This window comes from Artemia franciscana, chromosome 6, assembly GCF_032884065.1.
Source record: "Artemia franciscana chromosome 6, ASM3288406v1, whole genome shotgun sequence".
In the NCBI taxonomy this organism is placed as follows: domain Eukaryota; kingdom Metazoa; phylum Arthropoda; class Branchiopoda; order Anostraca; family Artemiidae; genus Artemia; species Artemia franciscana.
In genome coordinates, this window is record NC_088868.1 from 31,050,215 (window position 1) to 31,071,105 (window position 20,891).

General features: G+C 35.8%; 1 protein-coding gene and 1 long non-coding RNA gene across 3 annotated transcripts in view; both read left to right on the forward strand.

The window, feature by feature from the left end:
• LOC136028308 (lysine--tRNA ligase-like) overlaps window positions 1–14,953 on the forward strand; it is a 58,463-nt gene extending 43,510 nt beyond the window's left edge. Inside the window, exons 6-8 of one of the 2 annotated variants that reach the window (XM_065706069.1) lie at window positions 1,889–2,297; window positions 6,135–6,394; window positions 14,290–14,535. In XM_065706069.1, coding sequence (XP_065562141.1) covers window positions 1,889–2,297; window positions 6,135–6,394; window positions 14,290–14,520 — 900 coding nt within the window. In that variant the 3' untranslated portion in view covers window positions 14,521–14,535. Of the gene's footprint in view, window positions 1–1,888; window positions 2,298–6,134; window positions 6,395–14,289 lie in introns of both variants that reach the window. The other variant, XM_065706070.1, reaches the window with a different exon arrangement.
• The window catches only part of LOC136028310 (uncharacterized), a 232,305-nt gene that overhangs the window by 52,328 nt on the left and 159,086 nt on the right, over window positions 1–20,891 (forward strand). The window lies entirely within an intron of this gene.

Genomic DNA, 20,891 nt, shown 5'->3' on the forward strand with positions numbered 1-20,891 from the left:
TAAGCTTTCCTTCTCTTCTTGTTGCTTTTCGAACCCTGTTGCGGAGCCTCTTGAATGTTTTCTCTCGGTCGTTACTTTGTCGATTACTTTTGTAGTATCTCCATGCTTTTTGTTTTGCTTTAATCAGTTCAATATTGGCTTTAGGTAATGCAACACGGGTGTATTTATTGTGCATAGGAATAAATTGTTCTTCCATTGAGGCTACAATCTTAGTGAACCCTGTGTAAATGGTGTCTAACGACTCCAACCCACTGAATTCTTCAATCCAGTTGACATCCGAAAGCTCTCTTCTCATAGCAACGTAATCTCCCTTGTAGTAGTTACGTTTCGGTGCAACACGTGTCCTCAAAACCTCCGTTTCCAAGCTAAACACAATTACTGAGTGATCCGATTTACCGATTGGTGACAACTGCTTAATATCTGATATTAAGTCTCCATCGCTTACCAGTAACAAATCGAGGATACTTGGTGTGTCAGATCCCCGCATCCTTGTTGGCTCAGATATTAGCTGCTCTAGAAAGTGTTCGTTAATAACGTCCAGGAATTTACTCGTCAAGCTTGCGGTAGATTCCGTGGTGTATCGCCTATTCCAGTCTTTCTTAGGGAGATTGAAATCTCCTATAATAGCAAGCTTTTGGTTGGTGTTCTTAGCGAATGCTGCTATTTGCGAGAACAGAGCTTCGTCGGATGTGTTAGTGTTGTTGGGGCTACGATCACAGATCCCAAGAACAGTGTCGCTGGTCGTTTTAGACTTAATGCAGATCCACAGACTTTCTTTGGGCTCAATCGTGTCGGTTGACCTCGATATTGGATGCACGTTGATGCCTTTTCGACAATAGCAGACTATCCCTCTACCTGTATTCTCTTCCAGATTTTGTTCATACAGATAATAATCTTCGATACTGAGCTCTGTGACGGTAGGTAAGTATCTGTAGTTTTTTGGTTTAACTTCTACTATTGCCACAATATCCGGATTTTCCAGTTTGATAACCTGCTTTGCTTCCTCCATTTTGTTTAAGAGAGAGTCAGCGTTGAAATAGAGGCATTTTATTTATTTTTTCGGATTCATTTGTATGGCTTGGGCCTTTTCCTCGTCAATTTTGGGGCTGTCGTTGGCTGGGACCATTTGATGGTCTCGGTCTTGGGAAGGTATGGGGTTTATCAGCCCTACTCATGTTAATTTTTGCTCGTTTTGGGTTTGACTCGGTCATTTATTGTAATCTGTTTGTTTTGAGTTTCATTTATTCGTTAATGATGATCTGGGGTTGTTTTACGCTTGGACCATTATTTGACTATATTTCTGCTCTTTTTTCGCTTAATGGAGCTCTTTAATTTATGCTATAAGTGGATACATATTTCATGTCTCTATCTGAATTAGAAGCTAAGCTATTCCGAGTTTATTTTTTCAAGCTTTATAATTTACAACTAAAAGAAAATGCACTGGTAAAAATTGGAAACTTCGCAAATACACTAACTTTAGAGTCTCGAATAAGCATACAGAATGTCTTGTTGTTCCAGTAAGGTTGGGTCGATGACTGGGAGGTATGATAGGGATTGACATAGTATATTTCAAAATACTTTCGGTTTGAACTAAATTGGATAAAATTAAAAATGGATCGAGTAAAATAAAAAAAATAAATGAATGAAAAAACGGAATTAAATAAAATGAATATTTATATAAAAATAATTATATAATCGTTTATTATTATGTCTAATAAAACTTCTCTTGTTTTTTTTTTTACCTTACGTTATTATTTACCATACAACGTATATTCCGTAAATACTTATTATTTCAAGTTTGTGAAGCATTAGTTTCGGAAGGAAAGGTCACAAAAAGTATCTTCGGTACTTTTAAGTCTAGTTTTCATTCATATGCGTTTCATTCTAGGAAACACGCTACAGACAGCGGTATTTCGACTTAATTATCAACAATGAAGTCCGTCAGAAGTTCCATGTTCGATCTAAGATTATTTCCTACATCCGTCGCTATTTGGATGGATTGGGATTTTTAGAAGTAGAAACACCAATGATGAACACGGTTGCGGGAGGTGCCACTGCCAAACCCTTTGTCACTCATCATAATGAACTTGATTTGCAAATGTTTATGAGGATTGCTCCAGAACTAAACTTAAAAATGCTAGTCGTTGGTGGTATTGACAGAGTTTATGAAATTGGGAAACAATTCAGGAATGAGGGTATAGATTTGACGCATAATCCTGAGTTTACTACTTGTGAGTTTTATATGGCATATGCTGATTACATTGATTTAATGAAAATAACTGAAGATATGCTCTCTGGTAAGCCGAAACCTTCCTTGACTTGTCATTATTTTTTAGGAATTCTCAAAACCAAAGTTAGGTAATGCGCTTCAACTTAGTAAAGAGTGAATTATAGCTCAAAAAGTGAATTCTAGCTCAGAGTATCAAACCACCTCTGGATACGGCCTTGCTTCTAAGAAAATGTATTTAAGGATTAATGTTTATATATTCCACTGATTTAAAAGTATCAATTATCTAACCTGAATGAATTTATATGAATTAATCTGATTGCTAATTAGGTCAGTTGATGTAAATACTCGACTGTTCAATGTAAATATTACTGACGCTATCCCCGCCCACCAAAATCTGAGTATTGATCCTCGCTCTCCATTGTTTCACATGCTAATACAATATTTTTGGAGGGGTTTCTTGTAGAAACCCCTCCGTAATTGTTCTAAGCTTATATTGTTTTCTCTAACATTTCTGGTTGTATTATTATGCATATGGAAACTACAATAGCGAAAACTAGCGCTTATGTTGCCAAGGAACATTCAACGACATCTAGCATTTGGCGGTGCTTGCATTTTTTTTTTGTTTAACAATAAGAATAATTTATTTAATATGTGTTGTTGGTAAATTAGCTTAAAAATAAGCGTTTGTTCTCAGTTCATGACAGTAAAACGATTATAAAGCTCGAAAAATGCCAAGTGTGGCCAAATGCTAGATGACGTTGATTTTCTTGCCGACACTAGCGCCAGTTTTCACTCTCATAAGTTACTTATATCTTTGGTGTAGCCCACAATAAATGAAAATTTAGAAACGTGTTTAAAAGAAAATGTAAAGTGAGGAAGAGTGACGCTCTGGTAATATATATTATATAAAAATTAAAAAAATATATTTAGTGGAACTTCAAAAAAATAGCCTAAAATTTCACAAAAATAGTATCAGATCAGAACGAAAACTTTATTAATGGAGTCCCCTTGGCCGAAAACCTCAGGAGAATTACAGTCCCACATCTGGAGTAACAGGGAAAGTGACTTCTGGAAGCAGTAATGTGTCCCTTTTTTTCTTTTTTCTTTTTGTTCTTCCATGCTAGTGGGGCACTGAAAACTCATGGAAATTTTCAGTAGCTCCTTTGGCCTGGAATCTGATTTTGATGACGAGATATGCGAAAGAGTGTCCATACTATTCCATTCACGACGAAGAACTTGAAGGAAAATTTCTATATCTTGCCCTCTGTATTTAACAAAAGAAAATATTAAAACAAAATGGAATTTTTGATAAATCTCCAATCATCGCATACAAGATGATAAAAGATACATCTTTTCACAAAAAAAAAGCATGTATATTTTTAAGAGTCGCTTCTTTGGGGTATGACGTCATACCACAAAATGCTTAACGTTATATTTATACAATGCAATATTTTTTAATGTCAAAATGCTTTAAAAGAGTACTAAAACGTAGATTATTCCATACAAAATAAAGAATTTTTACATAAAAAAGAAAAAATTTCTTTGTACACTCTAAAAGTGGATCTATATATTAACAATGTGGATCTTGGAAGATGGGAGGGGGAAGAGGCTTGGTACTTTTTTTTCTATTAATCATTTGAATAACTGGTAAATATTTCTGTGTTTGATTATTTTCTTATGCAAGATTCTCGTCGCATGCAATACTACTAGCTTAAGGAGAGTGATATTGAGCACTTGTGTTGAGGCATTTGTATACACGACGATAGTAAAGCGATGAAAATTAAAACTTGAATAAATATAACCAATTGGCTTGCTAAATCCATTAAACCTTGTAAGTCCGTTGGACCTTTTCCCCTCCTCCTATTGCTCTCTCTCTCTCTCTCTCTCTCTCTCTCTCTCTCTCTCTCTCTCTCTCTCTCTCTCTCTCTCTCTCTCTCTCTCTCTCTCTCTCTCTCTCTCTCTCTTTCTCTCTTTATTCTTTCTTTCTTTACTATTCTTTCATATCTATGTTTCTCTTTCACTTGTTTTCTGTCTTCCCGCACAAATATCAAGCTCTTGGGGTATTTTCATTTACTTATGTATTTCTGTTATCCTTTTTTATTTTTTGCAATCTTCTTTATAAAGGTTTTTTAATGCAATAAATTGATTAAATTAAATTACATCACTTTAAATTAATTACAATAAATCAATTAAGTAGTAAAAATAATACCCTTTGAATAAAGTGGTTTAGAACAGGGTTAATGTCCATATAACGACCATGGGAGGTTTGTTTTTTCAGATGTTTACATAAAAGGGAAATATATTTATCTAGTTCTTCTATGCTCTAAAAGCGGGTCTGTAAATTAGCTTTATGGATTCTGGAAGGCGAGAGAGGGAAGAAGGGGGGCTTTGTATGATTTTTCAATCTAGTTTGAACAGCTGGCTTATATGTTGGTAAATAACTAGGAATTTGTGAAATGTTTGGAATGAAGCTATTACTACTTCTGTAGTGCTTTAGGTCCTCTGGTGGCTAGGGTTGGCACCTGTAGCATGAAAGTGCTTTTTTAGCACTATTTCATTATGTGTAGCATTGTAGCACGTGCTCAGGGTTGGTAAAATGTGCTAAAATAGCACAGAAGTGCTCTATTAGTACTATTTGAGCACTACTGCAGTCTGACTATAGCACCGAAAATCACTGTGCACCACGAAAATGCTGGTAATCATAGCACTTTAGAAAGTGACAGTGGTGGCAACACTGGTGGCGGGGTAGTGGGTTTGATCTTAGCTGGATAGCACGGGACCCAGAGAACGAACCTTGCTGTAGCAAACACTACAAGATTGCCGCTTGCACCTTGGTAGTCAAGAAGTGTTGTTGATCTGATTACTTACTTGTAATACTTTAGCTCAAGGGTTGTGATTTTTTGCACTTTTATATATATATATATATATATATATATATATATATATATATATATATATATATATATATATATACAGTAAGGAATAAATATAGATAGTAAGCAGAATATTTAAAAATAAGCAGAAGTCTTAGATACGTGATTTTCATAATTTGAACGGATCCGCTCTATTGGGGGCGGGGTTAATTTTGCTTACTATCTTTTTTATTCTTCAATATATTAAATAAAGTATCTATCTATCTAAAAAAGTATCTATCTATCCTTTACATATATATATATATATATATATATATATATATATATATATATATATATATATATATAAGACTCTTTTAAAGACTCTTTTGTTAAGGTTTTTTGTTGGGGGGGGGGGTCCACTCCATTTACATTTTAACATAATTATTGAAACTGTTTCCCAGACACAACAAAAAACCTGTACAAAAGAGTCTTTAAAAGCGGGGGGTTGGAGGGGCGGCAGCCCCCCAACTTCCTCTCCTAATTCCTGTACGTTTTAAGGTTCGACTTTGGGACGCAGCCTCTTTAACTCTTTAAGAAAACAAAGTTTTTTTCATATTATTATCCATAAAAGGCAAAAATAACAATGTGGAGTTAAAAAATTTGAAAAGAAAACAAAAAATAACACAAATTAAATCCTATAAGCAAGAAAATTTATTAATCAGCATCAGAAAGGAGAAAAATACAAAAAGTATATACTCTTTAATTGAAAGTTTTTTGTGTAATGAATAATATAACTTTTAATTAGATTTCGTCTTGCCAGTTATAGAATATCTGATTTAGGAGCAGCGCACTTGCCTCGACGCATGTCATTGGAATGACTTATTTGAAACTTGTTTGAACACTACAAAATGACGCACGATCTTCGGTAGATATATTTTGACTCTTCTAATTTTTAAATTCTTCCAATTTTCTAAATTTTTGCTTTGTCTTTTGGACAGTCAAACCACTTGGTGTTATACTTCGGCTTTGATTTCGCACTTCTTTTGTAGGTATGGTCAAAAGCATTCACGGAACATATAAAATAAACTACCAGCCAGAAGGTCCAGATGGCTCAACTGAAGAAATTGATTTTACTCCGCCATTTAAGCGAATGAGTATGTTTCCGGAATTGGAAAAGCGACTTCAAGTGAAACTGCCACATCCCAGCACTTTGGATACCCTTGAAGCTGTGGAAATTTTAGATCGACTTTGTGTAAACCATCAAGTAGAATGTCAACCTCCGAGAACTGCCACACGATTGCTAGATAAGGCTAGTGTATTTCCTACAATTTGCCTACTATAGATTTTGTTAATTGATGTTTGCTGCCCGAGGGGGGGGGGGGGCAAAACAAAAAGAAACCATTCTCCATTAAATCAATTTTTAAATGATATTCGGCATTCTATTGTTGAGGATGACTTAGCAATGCTCTCCCGCCTCCGTTTTTCGTTATTTAAATGTTTATTTTGAATAATACGAAAAAGTAAGTTCAATTTAGTCCCAAATTGAACGAATAGAACATATAGATTGAACAAAACTGAAATATACTGATTGATTTTGTTAGTCGATGTTTGCCCCCCCCCCCTCACCCACAAAAAAGGGAAGAAAGAAAATATTTTCCAGCGAATCAGTTTCAGATAATATTATGTCTCATCCTCATGATGAGGATGCCACAATAGCACAAACGCCCCCCCCCCGTCCGTTTTTCCTTACTTAAATCTTTATTTTGAATAGTAATTATGCTTCCTGAACCTTAAAAAGTTAAGTTCAATTTAGCCCCAAATTGAACTAAAAATAGAACAATACGTTGAATAAAACTGAAATATACTGATTGATTTTGTTGTCGAAATTTTCCCAACCCCTTTAAGAATATACTGAAACATCATCAAAGGAATTTACCGGAATTTAGTTATGAAAAGTTAAATATTGCTACGTCAAACAGTCAATTTGTGGCAATTGATAGGCTACAGAAATGATTTTTGTTCTCAACTGGACAATTTGAGACATTATTTATCTTCAGTTTTTAAATAATTTCTGGGATGACACTGACTTAGATTAGAAAAAGTTTTGTAAAGAAAAAACGAAGATATTTCTAGCAATTGAAAATGAAAATCAGTGAAAATAAATTGGCCGAGACCTTCGCTCAATCGTCCAAAGTGGCAAAGTGGTCTCGGCCAAAATATTAACATTTCATATTCAATGGCTGGAAATATCCTCGTTTATTCCTCTTCATGAGTCTTTTTTTAATCTTGACATTTGCCAAAACATGTTTATGTCTTAGGCCTTTTCTTGATTGACGTTATTCACCCTGTTAGTAGCAGGGCCGATTTTAACAGGAAAGCCAATCATAGCTGTCGGAAAATTTGAACACTGTCTTTGAATTTGTCTTTGAATTGTCTTCAAGGCTGTCATTGGGTATTGACAATCCAATCAAAGAAACTGGAAAACTCGAAGTTTGTCCATTTATATTAACTGTCCGATCATAGCCGCCAGTTCAAAAACAATCCGCTTATGAAAAATGCTGCTAGTAGGGTAGATGATATCAATGAAGAAGAGGCTTCAACATTTTTCCTTGTCTGAATTTATTTTCTCTTTTTTTTTCTCCTTTGTCACATTAAAAAAAAAAGATTTATTTTATAAATCAAATACCAATTGTTTTTGGTAATAACATTTCTGCTCGTTTTCTGTGAAATATGTTTCTGTGAAACCGGTCACGCATAGTCGATACAGGAAAATACATAGTTTATGTTAAATTGGATTGATGTGATGGACGGTAAGCAAGGCCGTATCTAGTGGGAGGGCGGTACAGGGTAAAAAATTGCCCGACTCGTAAAAATATAACAAACAAGCACATAAATTTTTTTTAAGTATCTTTTTCCGTTTTTTTTTCATATCCCCCCCCCCCAATTCCTCCCTAAGAAACCTGGATGTGCCCTTGGTAGTAAGTATTCCCCCGAAAATTTCTTGTTCCGAAATCTACCTCTCCCGCAGAAAGTTTTTGCATAAGAATTCAGCAGCCAAAAAAGAAAGTATAACAAATTAAAGTAATGAAGAAAAGCTGGAATTTTTGAATATTCTACTAGTATTCAAAAATTTGGCAGAATGTGTGGTGGGGATGGAATGACCGCAATAAGGTTTACTGATTGGCTGGCTGGTCATTTTTACCGAATAATTTGAGTGTTTGGTATTAAAATTACCTCTTTAAAAAAATTTGTTTTTCTAATATGCTAAATCGGTACTTGTATGATATGCCCCCTATCGCTCAAGAAGTGAAGTTAGGTTAGTTCTAATAAAATATGCCTAAGTATGGTAAAAATATAATACTTTAGAAACAAATTTGGGCTATATATTTGCGTATAAGGGGGGGGGGGATTAACGTACAGCGGATCTGCTAGCAAAATGTGTTAACTACAATTATTCTGATATTATGAAGTAAGAATTGTTTTCTGACTTCACACTGTCAAAAAACTTTACCCCCACCCCTCCTAATGTGCAAATATGTAGCCCAGGTTATATATTTCCTATCTATTCTGTCACTTCTCTTTGTCTTTTCTTATGCTAAGTTGAAAGAAACTAGGGGAAAAAAAACCCGCTTTACAGTGCGTTAATGCATGAACAATTTGAGCGATAGGGGTATATCATACAAGCATCGCTAAATCTATTCGTTTAATTTTCATTACGATCAATTTTCTTTTTTTTTGGGGGGGGGGGCATTTTTCGAAAATCTGGCAAATTTCCTAAGGCTCGTTTTTCTTGATTTATAATGTTTAATATTTAACTTGATGAACATTATGCATTTAGAATCAGCATATAAGATCCGTTCTTTTGATTTGCCAGATCGTGTGAAATTTCAGGGTCCTTGACACTATTCCTCAAATAAAAGTTGAAAAAATTACTTGATTTGAAGAAATTACCATAGGAAACCCAGTAGGTGCACATGGAACCAGATGTAATCTTTTCAGGTCTAAACCTCGCGTCTCAAAACATCTTGAACAGTTGTTTTCAATGCGTGCTTCAGTCACTTTAATTGGAGACCCCCTTCTGTTATGACCCCATTCAGGCTCTGGAAAAGGGAAGGGGAGAATCCATCAAGAAATAAAATTAAGCTCCTGTCTTGGGTGACTGAAAATGTAGACAAGGGCATCAAAACCTTTTTTCCTTTAGGCTTTATGATGGGATTAGAATATACGGACACATCCAAAATACAAACTGTGCAGATTTTTTTTTCTTCTTAGCAAGCAAATGGTATAATGCGAAACAGAGGAAATTATAGAAAACTACTACTGCAGCGTGAAGGGTCTGTAAAAAAAATAAAATAAAATCAGCAATGGGGAAGTTCATTTTGTTGAGGCGGGAACAGTTTTTAAGTCTAGTATTTTTCATCTTTTAGAACGCGTTGACACTATTTACTTTCTTAATAAATGAAACGGAGATATGGAAGTGTTAACGAGTACGAGTACCCTTTTTAAGGCACGTGATATTACCCAAGTGACATATAGCGATTGCAAATTCTGTCGGTCTGTCTGTCAGTCTGTCTGTCCCGGCTTTTGACCATCATTTCGACCATCTGGGGGGGGGGGAGCGGGGGAACGGTTAATTTGGAAAAGTTAAAAAAATGAGGTATTTTTAACTTACGAACGGGTGATCGGATCTTAATTAAATTTGATATTTAGAAGGATAGCCTGTCTCCGAGCTCTTATTTAAAATCCCGACTGAATCCGGTGGTTAAGGGGAGTTGGAGGGGGGAAACCTAAAATCTTGGAAAACGCTTAGAATGGATGGATCGGGATGATTCTTAGTGGAAAAACTAAGCACAAGTCCTAGATAAGTGATTGACATAACCGGAATGGATCTGCTCTCTTTGGGCGAGTTTGGGGGAGGGTTAATTCTGAAAAATTAGACAAAATGAGGTATTTTTAACTTACGAAGGAGTCATCGGATCTTAATGAAATTTCATATTTAGAAGGACCTTGTAACTCAGTCCCGACCGGATCCAGTGTCATTGGGAGGAGTTGGGGGGACCGGAAATCTTGGAAAAGGCTTAGAGTTGAAAGATCAGGATGAAACTTGGTGGGAAGAAAAGTACAAGATACGTGACTAACAAAACCGGACCGAATCCGCTCTCTTTGGGGGAGTTGGGGGGGATAATTAGGAAAAATTAGGAAAATGAGGTATTTTTGACTTAGGAACGGGTAATCAAATCTTAATGTAATTTGATATTTAGAAGGATCTTGTGCTTCTTTTTCAATTCGAATTGGATCCGGGGACATAGAGGGTTGAAGGGTGGAAATAGAAATCTTGGAAAACGGAAATCTTGGAAAACGCTTAGAGTGGAGAGATCGGGATGAAACTCGATGGGGAGAATAAGTACAAGTTCCAGATACGTGATTGACATAATTGGAGCAGATCCGCTCTCTTTGGCGAAGCTGGGGTGGTGTTATTTTGGGAAAAAAAAATTAAATTTAGAATTAAGAGCTATGTTTTTCCGGTGCATTTTTTTTTTTTGGGGGGGGGGGGGTTCTTTTGGGATTTCACTTTCCTTGCCATTTTCCAACTTTTTGCACGAATTTCACGGTAAAATTCAATGCTATAAAAAAAAACTTGATTTATGATACGTGTGTAATAAATTAATTAATTTAAATAATACTAGATTTTTGTTAAAATAGTAAGATAAGAGATAAGAAAAGGCTATCACAATCCTAACAGAGCTGAATTCGCTTCATATGTCTAAAAAGAAAAAACAAAACAAAGAAAAAAATAATAAAGTAAGGCAAAATTAGAAGAAACACCAATCAAGCGTAAAAATCGTCAATAAATTTTAACGCAAAAGAAAAAGAAAAAAAATCCAAGTACAAAAACTAAAATGAACTTTATATGGTTAATGGCAAAAACGGAAACAGAAAAGATGGGGGATAAAACCAAATCACAGGCTAGAATAAAACATTGGCAGATGTTTTCGCCAATGTAAAAAAAAAAAACACTTAAAATCAAGTAAAATTATCTATCAAAATGAAATGCTTTCAATTAAAAAAAGGATTGTGCCGAAGACAAGGTCAAAAATGAAATGGAGCATAAATAAGTATCAAAAATGGTCAAAATAAAAACAACCAAAGATAAAAAAAACTCTCGTATGATTATTTTGAGCATACACCAACAACTAAAATAAGGCTCGAAAGAGTTAATTTTGGTGCAGGACATAGTTAAGGAACTATTAAGGCGCTCCAGAATAAAGGGGATGAAACTTTTTCGGAACTTCTCAGTAACGGTATTGAGAATACGTTGGACTTGCCGAGGAAGCAAACTGGGAGAGTCGCCGTCTAATAGGGTCATGAATATTGCGAAAGATATCCTCTGTACGAAGATTAGATATTGTGGATTTAGAAAAACGCAAACAAATTTGTTCTCTCCTTTCTTTTAATGTGGTAATGCGTGGGGATTTAAGGAGGGAGGAGTATGGAGTTTTGCTCTCCTTGTAGATGATCCTGAGCGAACGCTTTTGGACCGACTCAATTTTGTCACCAAGTTGACTTGAAAGTTGTGAATGCCCGACTGGACATGCATATTCCAATAGCGGCCCAATAAATGATGAATAATGACGGAGGGAATGCATTCTAGGGCAATCAAATTTGTTTAACAGGTTTAACATAGATAATGAAACATTTGCTTGTTTAACAATATTTGACACATGTATTTCAAACTTACGATTATTTGAAATTGTGATACCAAGGAGTCTAATTTATTTCACAAGAATTTAGGCTGGGTTAAGGTCAAGGAAAACGGGAGTGGATTTCAAGAAATTTATCGTCATTATTTTTGATTTAGTGGAATTTACTTTCACATTTAGATTCTTAGCCTCGTCCGAAACATGGATTAGTATTTCGAGGGGATCACTTTTAATATTCCTTTGACATAGTTCAGAGGTCGACAAGTCATCCACGTATTTCCATCTTTGGGAGAATTCCTTACCAATATCGTTAATCATAACTAGATAGGAATAAAAGTGGTCCCAACAAGGTTCCTTGAGGAATTCCACAATATATAGGGAAAATTCCACAATAATATCATAGAAAACATTTTTGGATTTTACAACTGGAGATCTATTTGAAAGAAACAATATAACAATACTTACTAAGAGAGAATCAAGTTCAAAGCTAACCAGTAGTGAACGAAATAGGTTGGTATGGTCAACTAGGTCAAAAGATTTTTCGAATTCAGCTAAGACAAGGTTTAGCCAAACACAAGGTAATGGGTGGTGGAAGCTTTCCTTAAATTACCAAACTGTTGGACGTCAATATGTAGAAAAAAAATGAACTTTAAGCCAGTCACAGAAGAAACCTTCATAAAGTTTGGAAAAAACTGAAGTGAATGTAATGGGATGTATGTTGGTGAAAGTCAGACTGGTGGATTTTTTGGGACAGGTGTTATAAAACAGTTTCCAGCAACTTGGGAATGAACTGGGATGTCCAAAGGACAAGTAGTTGATTTTCTAAGCTTTAGGATTTTATTTATAGCATCAGAGGGAGAAACTAGAGGGAAGGAGGTATTGAGAGGAATAGTTGGACTTGGGCCAGTAAAGGAAGGAGCCTTTGAGCAATGGAAGCAAGGTACAAGTTCAAATCGTTGACAGTCTTATTAGGGGGTTTAGGGAGATGAAAATTAACTTCCAAAGGACTTTTCCAGTACATCTCTTTATTTTATATGTACCATTGCTTGAGTTTGTTAGAATATAAATCTTTGACTTTACTTATATAATAATTAGAAGCTGTTAATCTCAGTAACATTTGGCTTTATCTGTAAAACATGTTTTCGTTTTTTTCCTCAGGAAAGCGGGACTCATAATTACTTCTAAATAAATTTTGGAAGGACAGAGCCTTGCAGTCAATGTCATTTGTTGATACACAGTGGACCAATTTTCAGTAGTAATCCAAGAGCCAAAATTGTAGAGTCCTGAGTCCATAAGAGGTCTATAAACAGTTGCAGTAATAAAAAACGACTGTTTAACTTTAGCCAGCGGAGATAGGAGAAGCCTGAAGTGGTAACTACCCCCTTGAGGGGGCAGAGCGGATATGGGTTTGTGAAAGTTCGAAAGATGGTTGCAAATTAAATCGAGGGTAGTATTGCCTTTGGTAGTAGGGACTTTTACAATCTATTTTAAATTGAAAGAATTACATGTAGATCCAAGTTTTAAATCGTCAGGGAAATTCCTGCATTTGGGTATTTTGATAGTACAATGTTAACACTTGCATGTAATTTTTCGATAAAATTTATTTTGTCACCGGATCTCTGACTAGGGGAGTAATAAAAGCGAAACAGGATAATTAAATTGAAAGGACGCGGCAAGACTTGATGTCGAACACACGTCCACATAATTTCACCAAAGGGAGCAAGACACGGAATTGAGATTTCACTAGGGCACAAGTCATTAAGGACAAGGAATATAATTCCTCCACCTTTCTCACTCAGAGGGTGGTTTTCGGGTCCGAGTTTAATAAACTGAGACAAATTTTTAATGTTTAACATGTGTAAATTTTAAGTATGTGCTTCAGTAATAGCGGTTAAATCTGATCTATATATTCTAGAAAAGCTGTCAAATTTATTTATTTTTTCAAAGTTAAGGCTCTCAGTGTTGCTCAACGAAAGTGTGGGGAATTGAAAACGACTTGTGAAGGTACACCGTTTTTACGATTTACTTTTTTATATTACAAATGAGATCAGGGGCTCTAGTGATTCGTGTCAGGGGCTAAGCTCGTGTAGTCTGAACAATGGACTGGGGGATCATATTCATTTTTTTTTTCGTATTGTATTACAGGCATCAAAATTTACTGCAAATTTTACTTCGTTTCAGTAAGAAAAATACCTCTTTCAGTCGACCGTCACGGCTTTACGATGCCGGTCGAGCGACAACACTGCGCACTCGGCTAGAATACATGTGTGCTAGAATAAAATCGCAGTCAGTACCTCCTATTAATCTTATTACCTTATCTTACCTTATTAATATGTAATAAATTTAACCTTATCTTACCTTATTAATCTCAAATTAATTTTACCTTATTTTACCTTATTAATCTTTAATTAATTTTACCGTATCTTACCTCATTTATCTTGAATCAATTTTGCCTTATCTTACCCTATTAATTTCTAATTAATTCTTTTTTTAACTCTTATAGCTCGTCGGTCACTTTTTAGAAGAGGAATGTAAAAACCCAACATTCATTATTGATCATCCCCAAGTTATGAGCCCACTAGCAAAGTATCATAGATCTGAAAAAGGCTTAACTGAGCGATTTGAGCTTTTTGTTAGCAAGAAGGAAATTTGTAACGCTTACACAGAATTAAATGATCCTTTTGTACAACGAGAAAGATTTGCTCAGCAGGCTAAGGTAAACTTCTTTTTTTAATATCAACTCGTCGCCAACTATCATTCAACTAGAATCCACTATTTCAATGATTTCCTCATTAATACCCTTAATGTTAGTAGTTTTAGTAATAGTGGTATCAGTAGCGGTACTAATAGTATGATTAGAAGTAGTAGCATTAGGATGCAAATGTTGTCTTTTGGTTAGTTCAACATCCCACACAGCAAGCCCTGCAAGTTTCAATTTTACACACTAAACCGTTCCTAAGATATTGCTGATACACCCTTTTGACAACCTTCGTACAGACGGCATGTTGTGTGAAAAAGTACTTTTAATGTTCAGACTAATAACATAAACACATGTTTCATAGGATCTGGCATGGTTGAAGATTATGTTATTAATATTCTCCTTTGTATACGAATTGAATTGAATTTATTTATAACCCATTATAATACACATGAAAAACGGAAGTAAAATGTGAATAAAAGAAAAAAGGAAAAAGAAAATGACCTAAAAAACTACACAAAAAACTTTTCAACACTTCACCTTACTTAAAAACAATTAAGACATACAAAAGCAAAACATTCATTGAATCAAACTAGCTCTCCATGGGTGCCGACCAATTCTACTATTACAAGCGTCTATGCTTTTTCTTATAGAAGCATTCGGGTCTATGATGCCGTATCTTTTAATGACCCAGGAGTTCGACGTCGTTGACCTACTGTTCGACGTCGGAAATGAAGGATCAAGAGCCTTCTTGTTGCTTTAAGAGTGTCACCGATAGGAAGCCCTAAATATTTCATTTGTGATTTTGGGGAAACTGGCGCGCCGTCGAGATTAATAGTAAATCCTGCTCGAGTTTCAACCCAGTTGAACAGAACCACGTCCGATTTTTCTCTATTGAATGTAAGGTTAATCTTAGCATATTCTTTACTTAAAATAGCAAAATTTCTTTCGAACGATTGTACTGTTCGACTAGGGTTAAAAATATCATCTGCATAAGCGATAAGTGACACATCAATCCCTTTTAAAATACACGAAGGAACTGCGCTGGATTGGGCATTCAGGATACAGTTATTAAAGGCAACTGGAGAGGTAAGGGCTCCCTGTCTGACGCCTCGACGGACTGGAATAACGAAACATGTTATGGTCCCATCAGGTAGCCTGATTACAACAGCAAGATGGTTATACATATCATACAAAGCACGAATGGCAGACGTGTCAACTCCCCGTTTATATAGCTCAAAGAGAATTTGTGCGTGAATCAGAGAGTCAAAAGCATGGCTTACATCATGACTCCCTAGAACGAGCAAATCACCAGACTTCTCAGCATCTATAAGTATTGACGATAGTGCAGTAAGCGCGTGGGCACACCCTAGGCCTTTTTGGAATCCAAACTGATATGGCGGCATGTAGCATTTATCTATAAGTTCTGGCATTACGAGTGTTTCAAAAATCTTGCAGAAAGTAGTTGCAACTGTAATAGGGCGCTATGAAGAACACTCTTTCAGCGATTTGTTTTTTTTTTGGAACAGGAGTAAGACGACCAGAAGAGAACGATGTTGGAACTATTCCAGTTGTGAACACCATTTGGAACATGAGATCAAGGTGACAAAGTAATAGGGGACTTCCAAGAAGAATGTATTTAGCACAAATATTATCTGTACCCCTCGAAAAAGATTTCTTAATTTTTTGCGCAGAATTCATAATATCAGACAGTGAAACAATAAATGTGGGTACAGTCTTTTCTGACAGTATCCGATTGAGATCACATTTAAGGGGATATTCTACTTTGGAATCAGGTTCTGAAAACTCTTCCAAAAAATGCTGTTGCCAGGCCTTAGTAGAGATATGAGCTGACGGAGCATTTCTTTCACTCTGGTTGTGGGTCAAACTTTTCCACAGAAGCGTCGGATTACTCATTATCTTTTCTGAAAAATCAGAACGAATAGCGGCTCTATTTTTTTGCAGTTCTTTGGAAAAGTGGTGCTTTGTGGAAATCCGTATTTGGTTCACTATGCCGTTCTTGGGTCTCCCGCATTCTATCCATATGCCTAGCCAAAATTTGGCCTTCCGGCAGGCTTCAACAAGGGATGGGTTCCCAGACCAGCCCTTAACTTGTGACCCAGCACGGACTCTGGATCGAGGGACAAAGTGCAATTCCGCTTGTAGTAGCGCATGCGAAATAAGTGACTAGTACACATTTAGTTTTAGACGAATTTCAGACGTGGGAATAGGTACTGATGTTTGGAGCAAGTCAAAAGGTATTTTTATCTTCGAAAGTAGATTATCAAGCCAGTACTGATACTGAGTAAAATCTGTTTTACTCCATTCAATGATTGTTGTCCATTTTGAAGGTCGATTTGCGCGCATTCGATAAAATGCTGCACTGATTTGGAACGATAGCGGTAAATGGTCAGAAACAAAAAAAAAATCACCGAGCACATTTACTGTTAATGAGCTACTAAAAATACTACTAGACACAAGGACATGATCAAGGTTAGAAACTGATCCGGTAGGGTGAATGTACGTAAAGTCACCCGCTTTCGGTACAAGAGCACTTTCATTTGGAATCAAACTAAGCAGAAGAGCTGAACGCGAGCTTTCACTTTTGGATATATCACAATTAAAGTCCCCCAATAAAATCCAATGGAGATGAAAAGCACCAATTTTATTCATACATTTCCCCAGTTCTTTGTAGGCTAGAGCAAACTTCATTTCGGAGCAATCGTCTCTGTAGTCGGTGGGCAGGTACACATTTATCATAACAGTCTCGCCAACTATAACTGCTAAGAAATGGACGGAACTAGCGAACAATTCGGAGTTGATATGCCCACTTATTAGCGTGGCAAGTCCACCCGAGGGGCGTCATCGTTTCTTAGGTTTTTTTGCTGGTACAAAATAGACCATGTGTGAGGGTAAGGCATTTAATATATTTCTACTGTCGTTAGACAGAAAGTGTTCTTGGAGACAAATAATTTCTTCGGTGAGGCAAAGCTGTTCAAGCACGGTAATTTTGGTACTAAGACTACCATTCATATTCGAGGAGACGAAACGCTTGTTTCGTCTCCTTGAATTTTGGGCGTTTGAGGTCATTAACTTCGCTGACTTGTTAGATGGGCAGCTAGCGTGGTAGCATGTGTGTCGGGTGCTTGTACAGCTTAGGCACCGCATCGCATTCTGGCAGGGATTTTCTTTCGTTTCACCATGGTTATTTGGAGCACAATGGGCACACTTCGATACGTTTTTGCACTGGGCTGCTATGTGGCCAAATTCATGGCAGTTGTAGCAACGTTTCGGAAGAAAGACGAATTCTTGAATTCTAAAACTTTCAAAGCCCACTTTCGTTGACAGTTTTGTGGCAGTATTAAGGGATTCACGACTTGGAAAATAAAGTTTGAATGCACGTGATTTTCCACATTGTTCGGCTTTCTCACATCCAGAAACTAGACGTTGAATTGCTTCTGCGTCAAGGGGTTCAGGAATCCCTTTAATCAGTCCTATGTACAAAGGGGTTTTTACTTTGGCATCGGATTCTGAATTTTATTTTTTATCGCTAGTGCTATTTTTTCCGCCGTAGCCTTGTGAGCTACAGCCATGCGCCAACCGTTCCTTCCAGGCCTTAGTTCAACTTTGGTGGCGTCTAGAGCTTCGCCAAATGCAGATTCGATAAATTTCTTTCGTTCCAGTGGTGTTTTCAAGGGTGGAGGGTTTTTTACAACGACAGAGTATGATAGCTTTTGCGGAGCGTAAAGTTCACTAGAGCGGCTGGTATGGGTAGAAACGTGGAACTCACCTTTTTTAATACGTTCCATAAAGCCGTCAAAACGACGACACATCTCGTTTATTTTAGTAGTTATACATGCATTTATCTCCTCCATACAAGCCGGGACTTCTGTAGGTTCAAAAATGACGAAGGTAGGCAAGGCACGATTTTCCTTTGCTGACTTGACAAAGAATTTGGCTATATCCAAAACATTTTCATCATCGTTCAGAGACTTGCGAAAGGGGTCCGGTAGACCAGATTTTAACAGCAACGGTTCTTTTGCACTTAGAATGTCATCTCTACTGAAAAATTCCACAGCACGGCTTACAATCAGCTGGTGTTTTATGCCAGCGAGCATTGACCTCGACACAAAGTTCAATACCGCATTCCAAACGATATTATTTTTATCAATTTTCGCTGCTAATCAGGCCGCAGTAACCAGTCCGAAAATCAGTGCAGGGGCGAGCCAAGCTCGTGATCAAGTATCAATTAATTCAGAATAATTATCTCACAGGGACGATTCACAATGAATGAAGGAACCTAAGAACAAGGGAAGTGTAAGGACCCCCTCAACTATTCCCCGCAATTTACGGGTAACTTAATACCGACGGGTACAATACGTCGCTTGCGGGAGGCTCCTTCCCCTCTTTTGCTTGTTCCCAGTACGCTTCTTAATTATATGAAATCAAAAATTATTTATGAAAACTGAAATAATCTGAGTTTAAACCACTGAATTAATGCAGGTTTAAAATCCAAAGAAATATATTCACTCTGAATCTAGGTCAAGTTGAGCCATAGCAAATACGATGAAATAACAACTGAATTACCTGCGGTCACTGAATTAATTCAAGTTCACAGCTCTTAATTAATAATTAATTATTATTAATTATATAATTAATATATGTTATATAATTAAATATTAATTATATAATTAATTATATTAATTAAATATTAGTTTTGTTTGAAATTTGTGATCCGTTCAGAAACCAGAGTTTTTTAAGTAATTCCAGAATTTTCGTTTTTGTGAGTTCTGCCTGAGCATGACATCATGCCAATAAGCATGTGAGGGCTGAAGGCCAGAGCGAATCAACATTTTTGGGGACCATTGTGGCGAAACATAAGATGCAGGCCTTTTTAGCTAACGTCAGTATTATACTAAGCTTATTACGCTCTCAGTGTCAATCCAAATTTATTTGTTCTTTTCAGTAATCGTGGTAATGATTGTATTTTTTTTTCTTCTTTTATGTTATTTGAAATAAAATACATAGCTCGAAATGAAGATTGTGTTCGGTAAAGCGTAAATTACCTTCTGGCCTTAAGAAGTAACATGATGTGTTATCCTTACGCCTCTTTGAGGCTTCTGTTTATTTTGGGTTTGACACGGTTATTTATTGTAATTTATCATTATTTATTTTATTTATTTTGATAGGTTATTTATTGCATTTCCTATTCCTTTTTGAGTTTCATCTATTTATGGATAATGATTTATCGTAGTCTTTCTCTTGAAAAATTATTTGAATTTATTCCTGTTCGGCTTTGGTTTTTTGTAGCTCTTCACTTTTCTTCTACAAAGTTATTTTGTGAATTTTTTTTAATAATTTTCAATTAAATATTTTGAAGACAAACAAACGGGTTAAACATAAGCAGATGAGAGCTTTACAAAATATGATTATTGTGTTTGTTTGTTTTTTGTTTTTTTTCAACTAATGAACGAACTTTAATCTCAAAATTTAAGAATTATACAAATTAACTATCCAGGGAGCTTGAATTCAGAGACATGCATGGCTGCTACAGAGCCAGATTTTCAACAAAAAGTCTGAAATGTTGACAAATCAGAAAAATATTAGAAATTTTTAGAAAATTTCGGCTTTTTTTCTATTTAGATAAGCCGACTACTTCAAATAGACATTTATGCGCTTTTGATCGTGAAATTTGTGTAATATTGTTTTTCTTTGTTTCCTTCATATAGACCTAATTTGTTAACTAGCTTTATTACCTTTGCTTTTATTTTACTTTTATTTTGTTATTTTGTCTGATTCGTTTTTTGCGATTTCTTAAGAAATTAAAGAAGAAGTAGGGGTATTCACAAACATTACTGACAATCGTTTTTTTTTGCAATATCACTAGAAGCTGTCTCTTTTTGTGTGTATTAAACCAAATTTGCAAGAAAAACAGAAGCAAAAATTGGAATCGTTATTATTCAGATGATGAAAAGGGATGAAGCAAGCCAACTTTTAAGGTGTTTTGGCGAAACATCCCTATGAAGCTAAGCAAGAAGCTATTGGTTAATGTCTTCTGTAGTATTGAGCTTAATTTTTTCTTTGACATAAAGTACTGTATCAAGTCGGTTTTTCTCTACTTAGTCAGGTTTCTGTCAGATTTTCCGACCGTTAAAGTCAGATTTTTTTCTGAATTTTTTGGTTGAAGCCCTATGTATATTTTATAATGTATAATATATTGCTCATTTTTAAAGTAAGAAGTATTCCACTCCCATTCGAAGAAAAGATAAAAATTGATTTCATTTCCCCATTTTTTTGGGGCTCAAATATAAAAAAAAGACTCTCGTCTGGCTATTTCGGCTTTCAAATCTAAAAATATTAAATATTCTATTCAGTTGGAACTTTAAGTTATATATTCATGGTTCAAA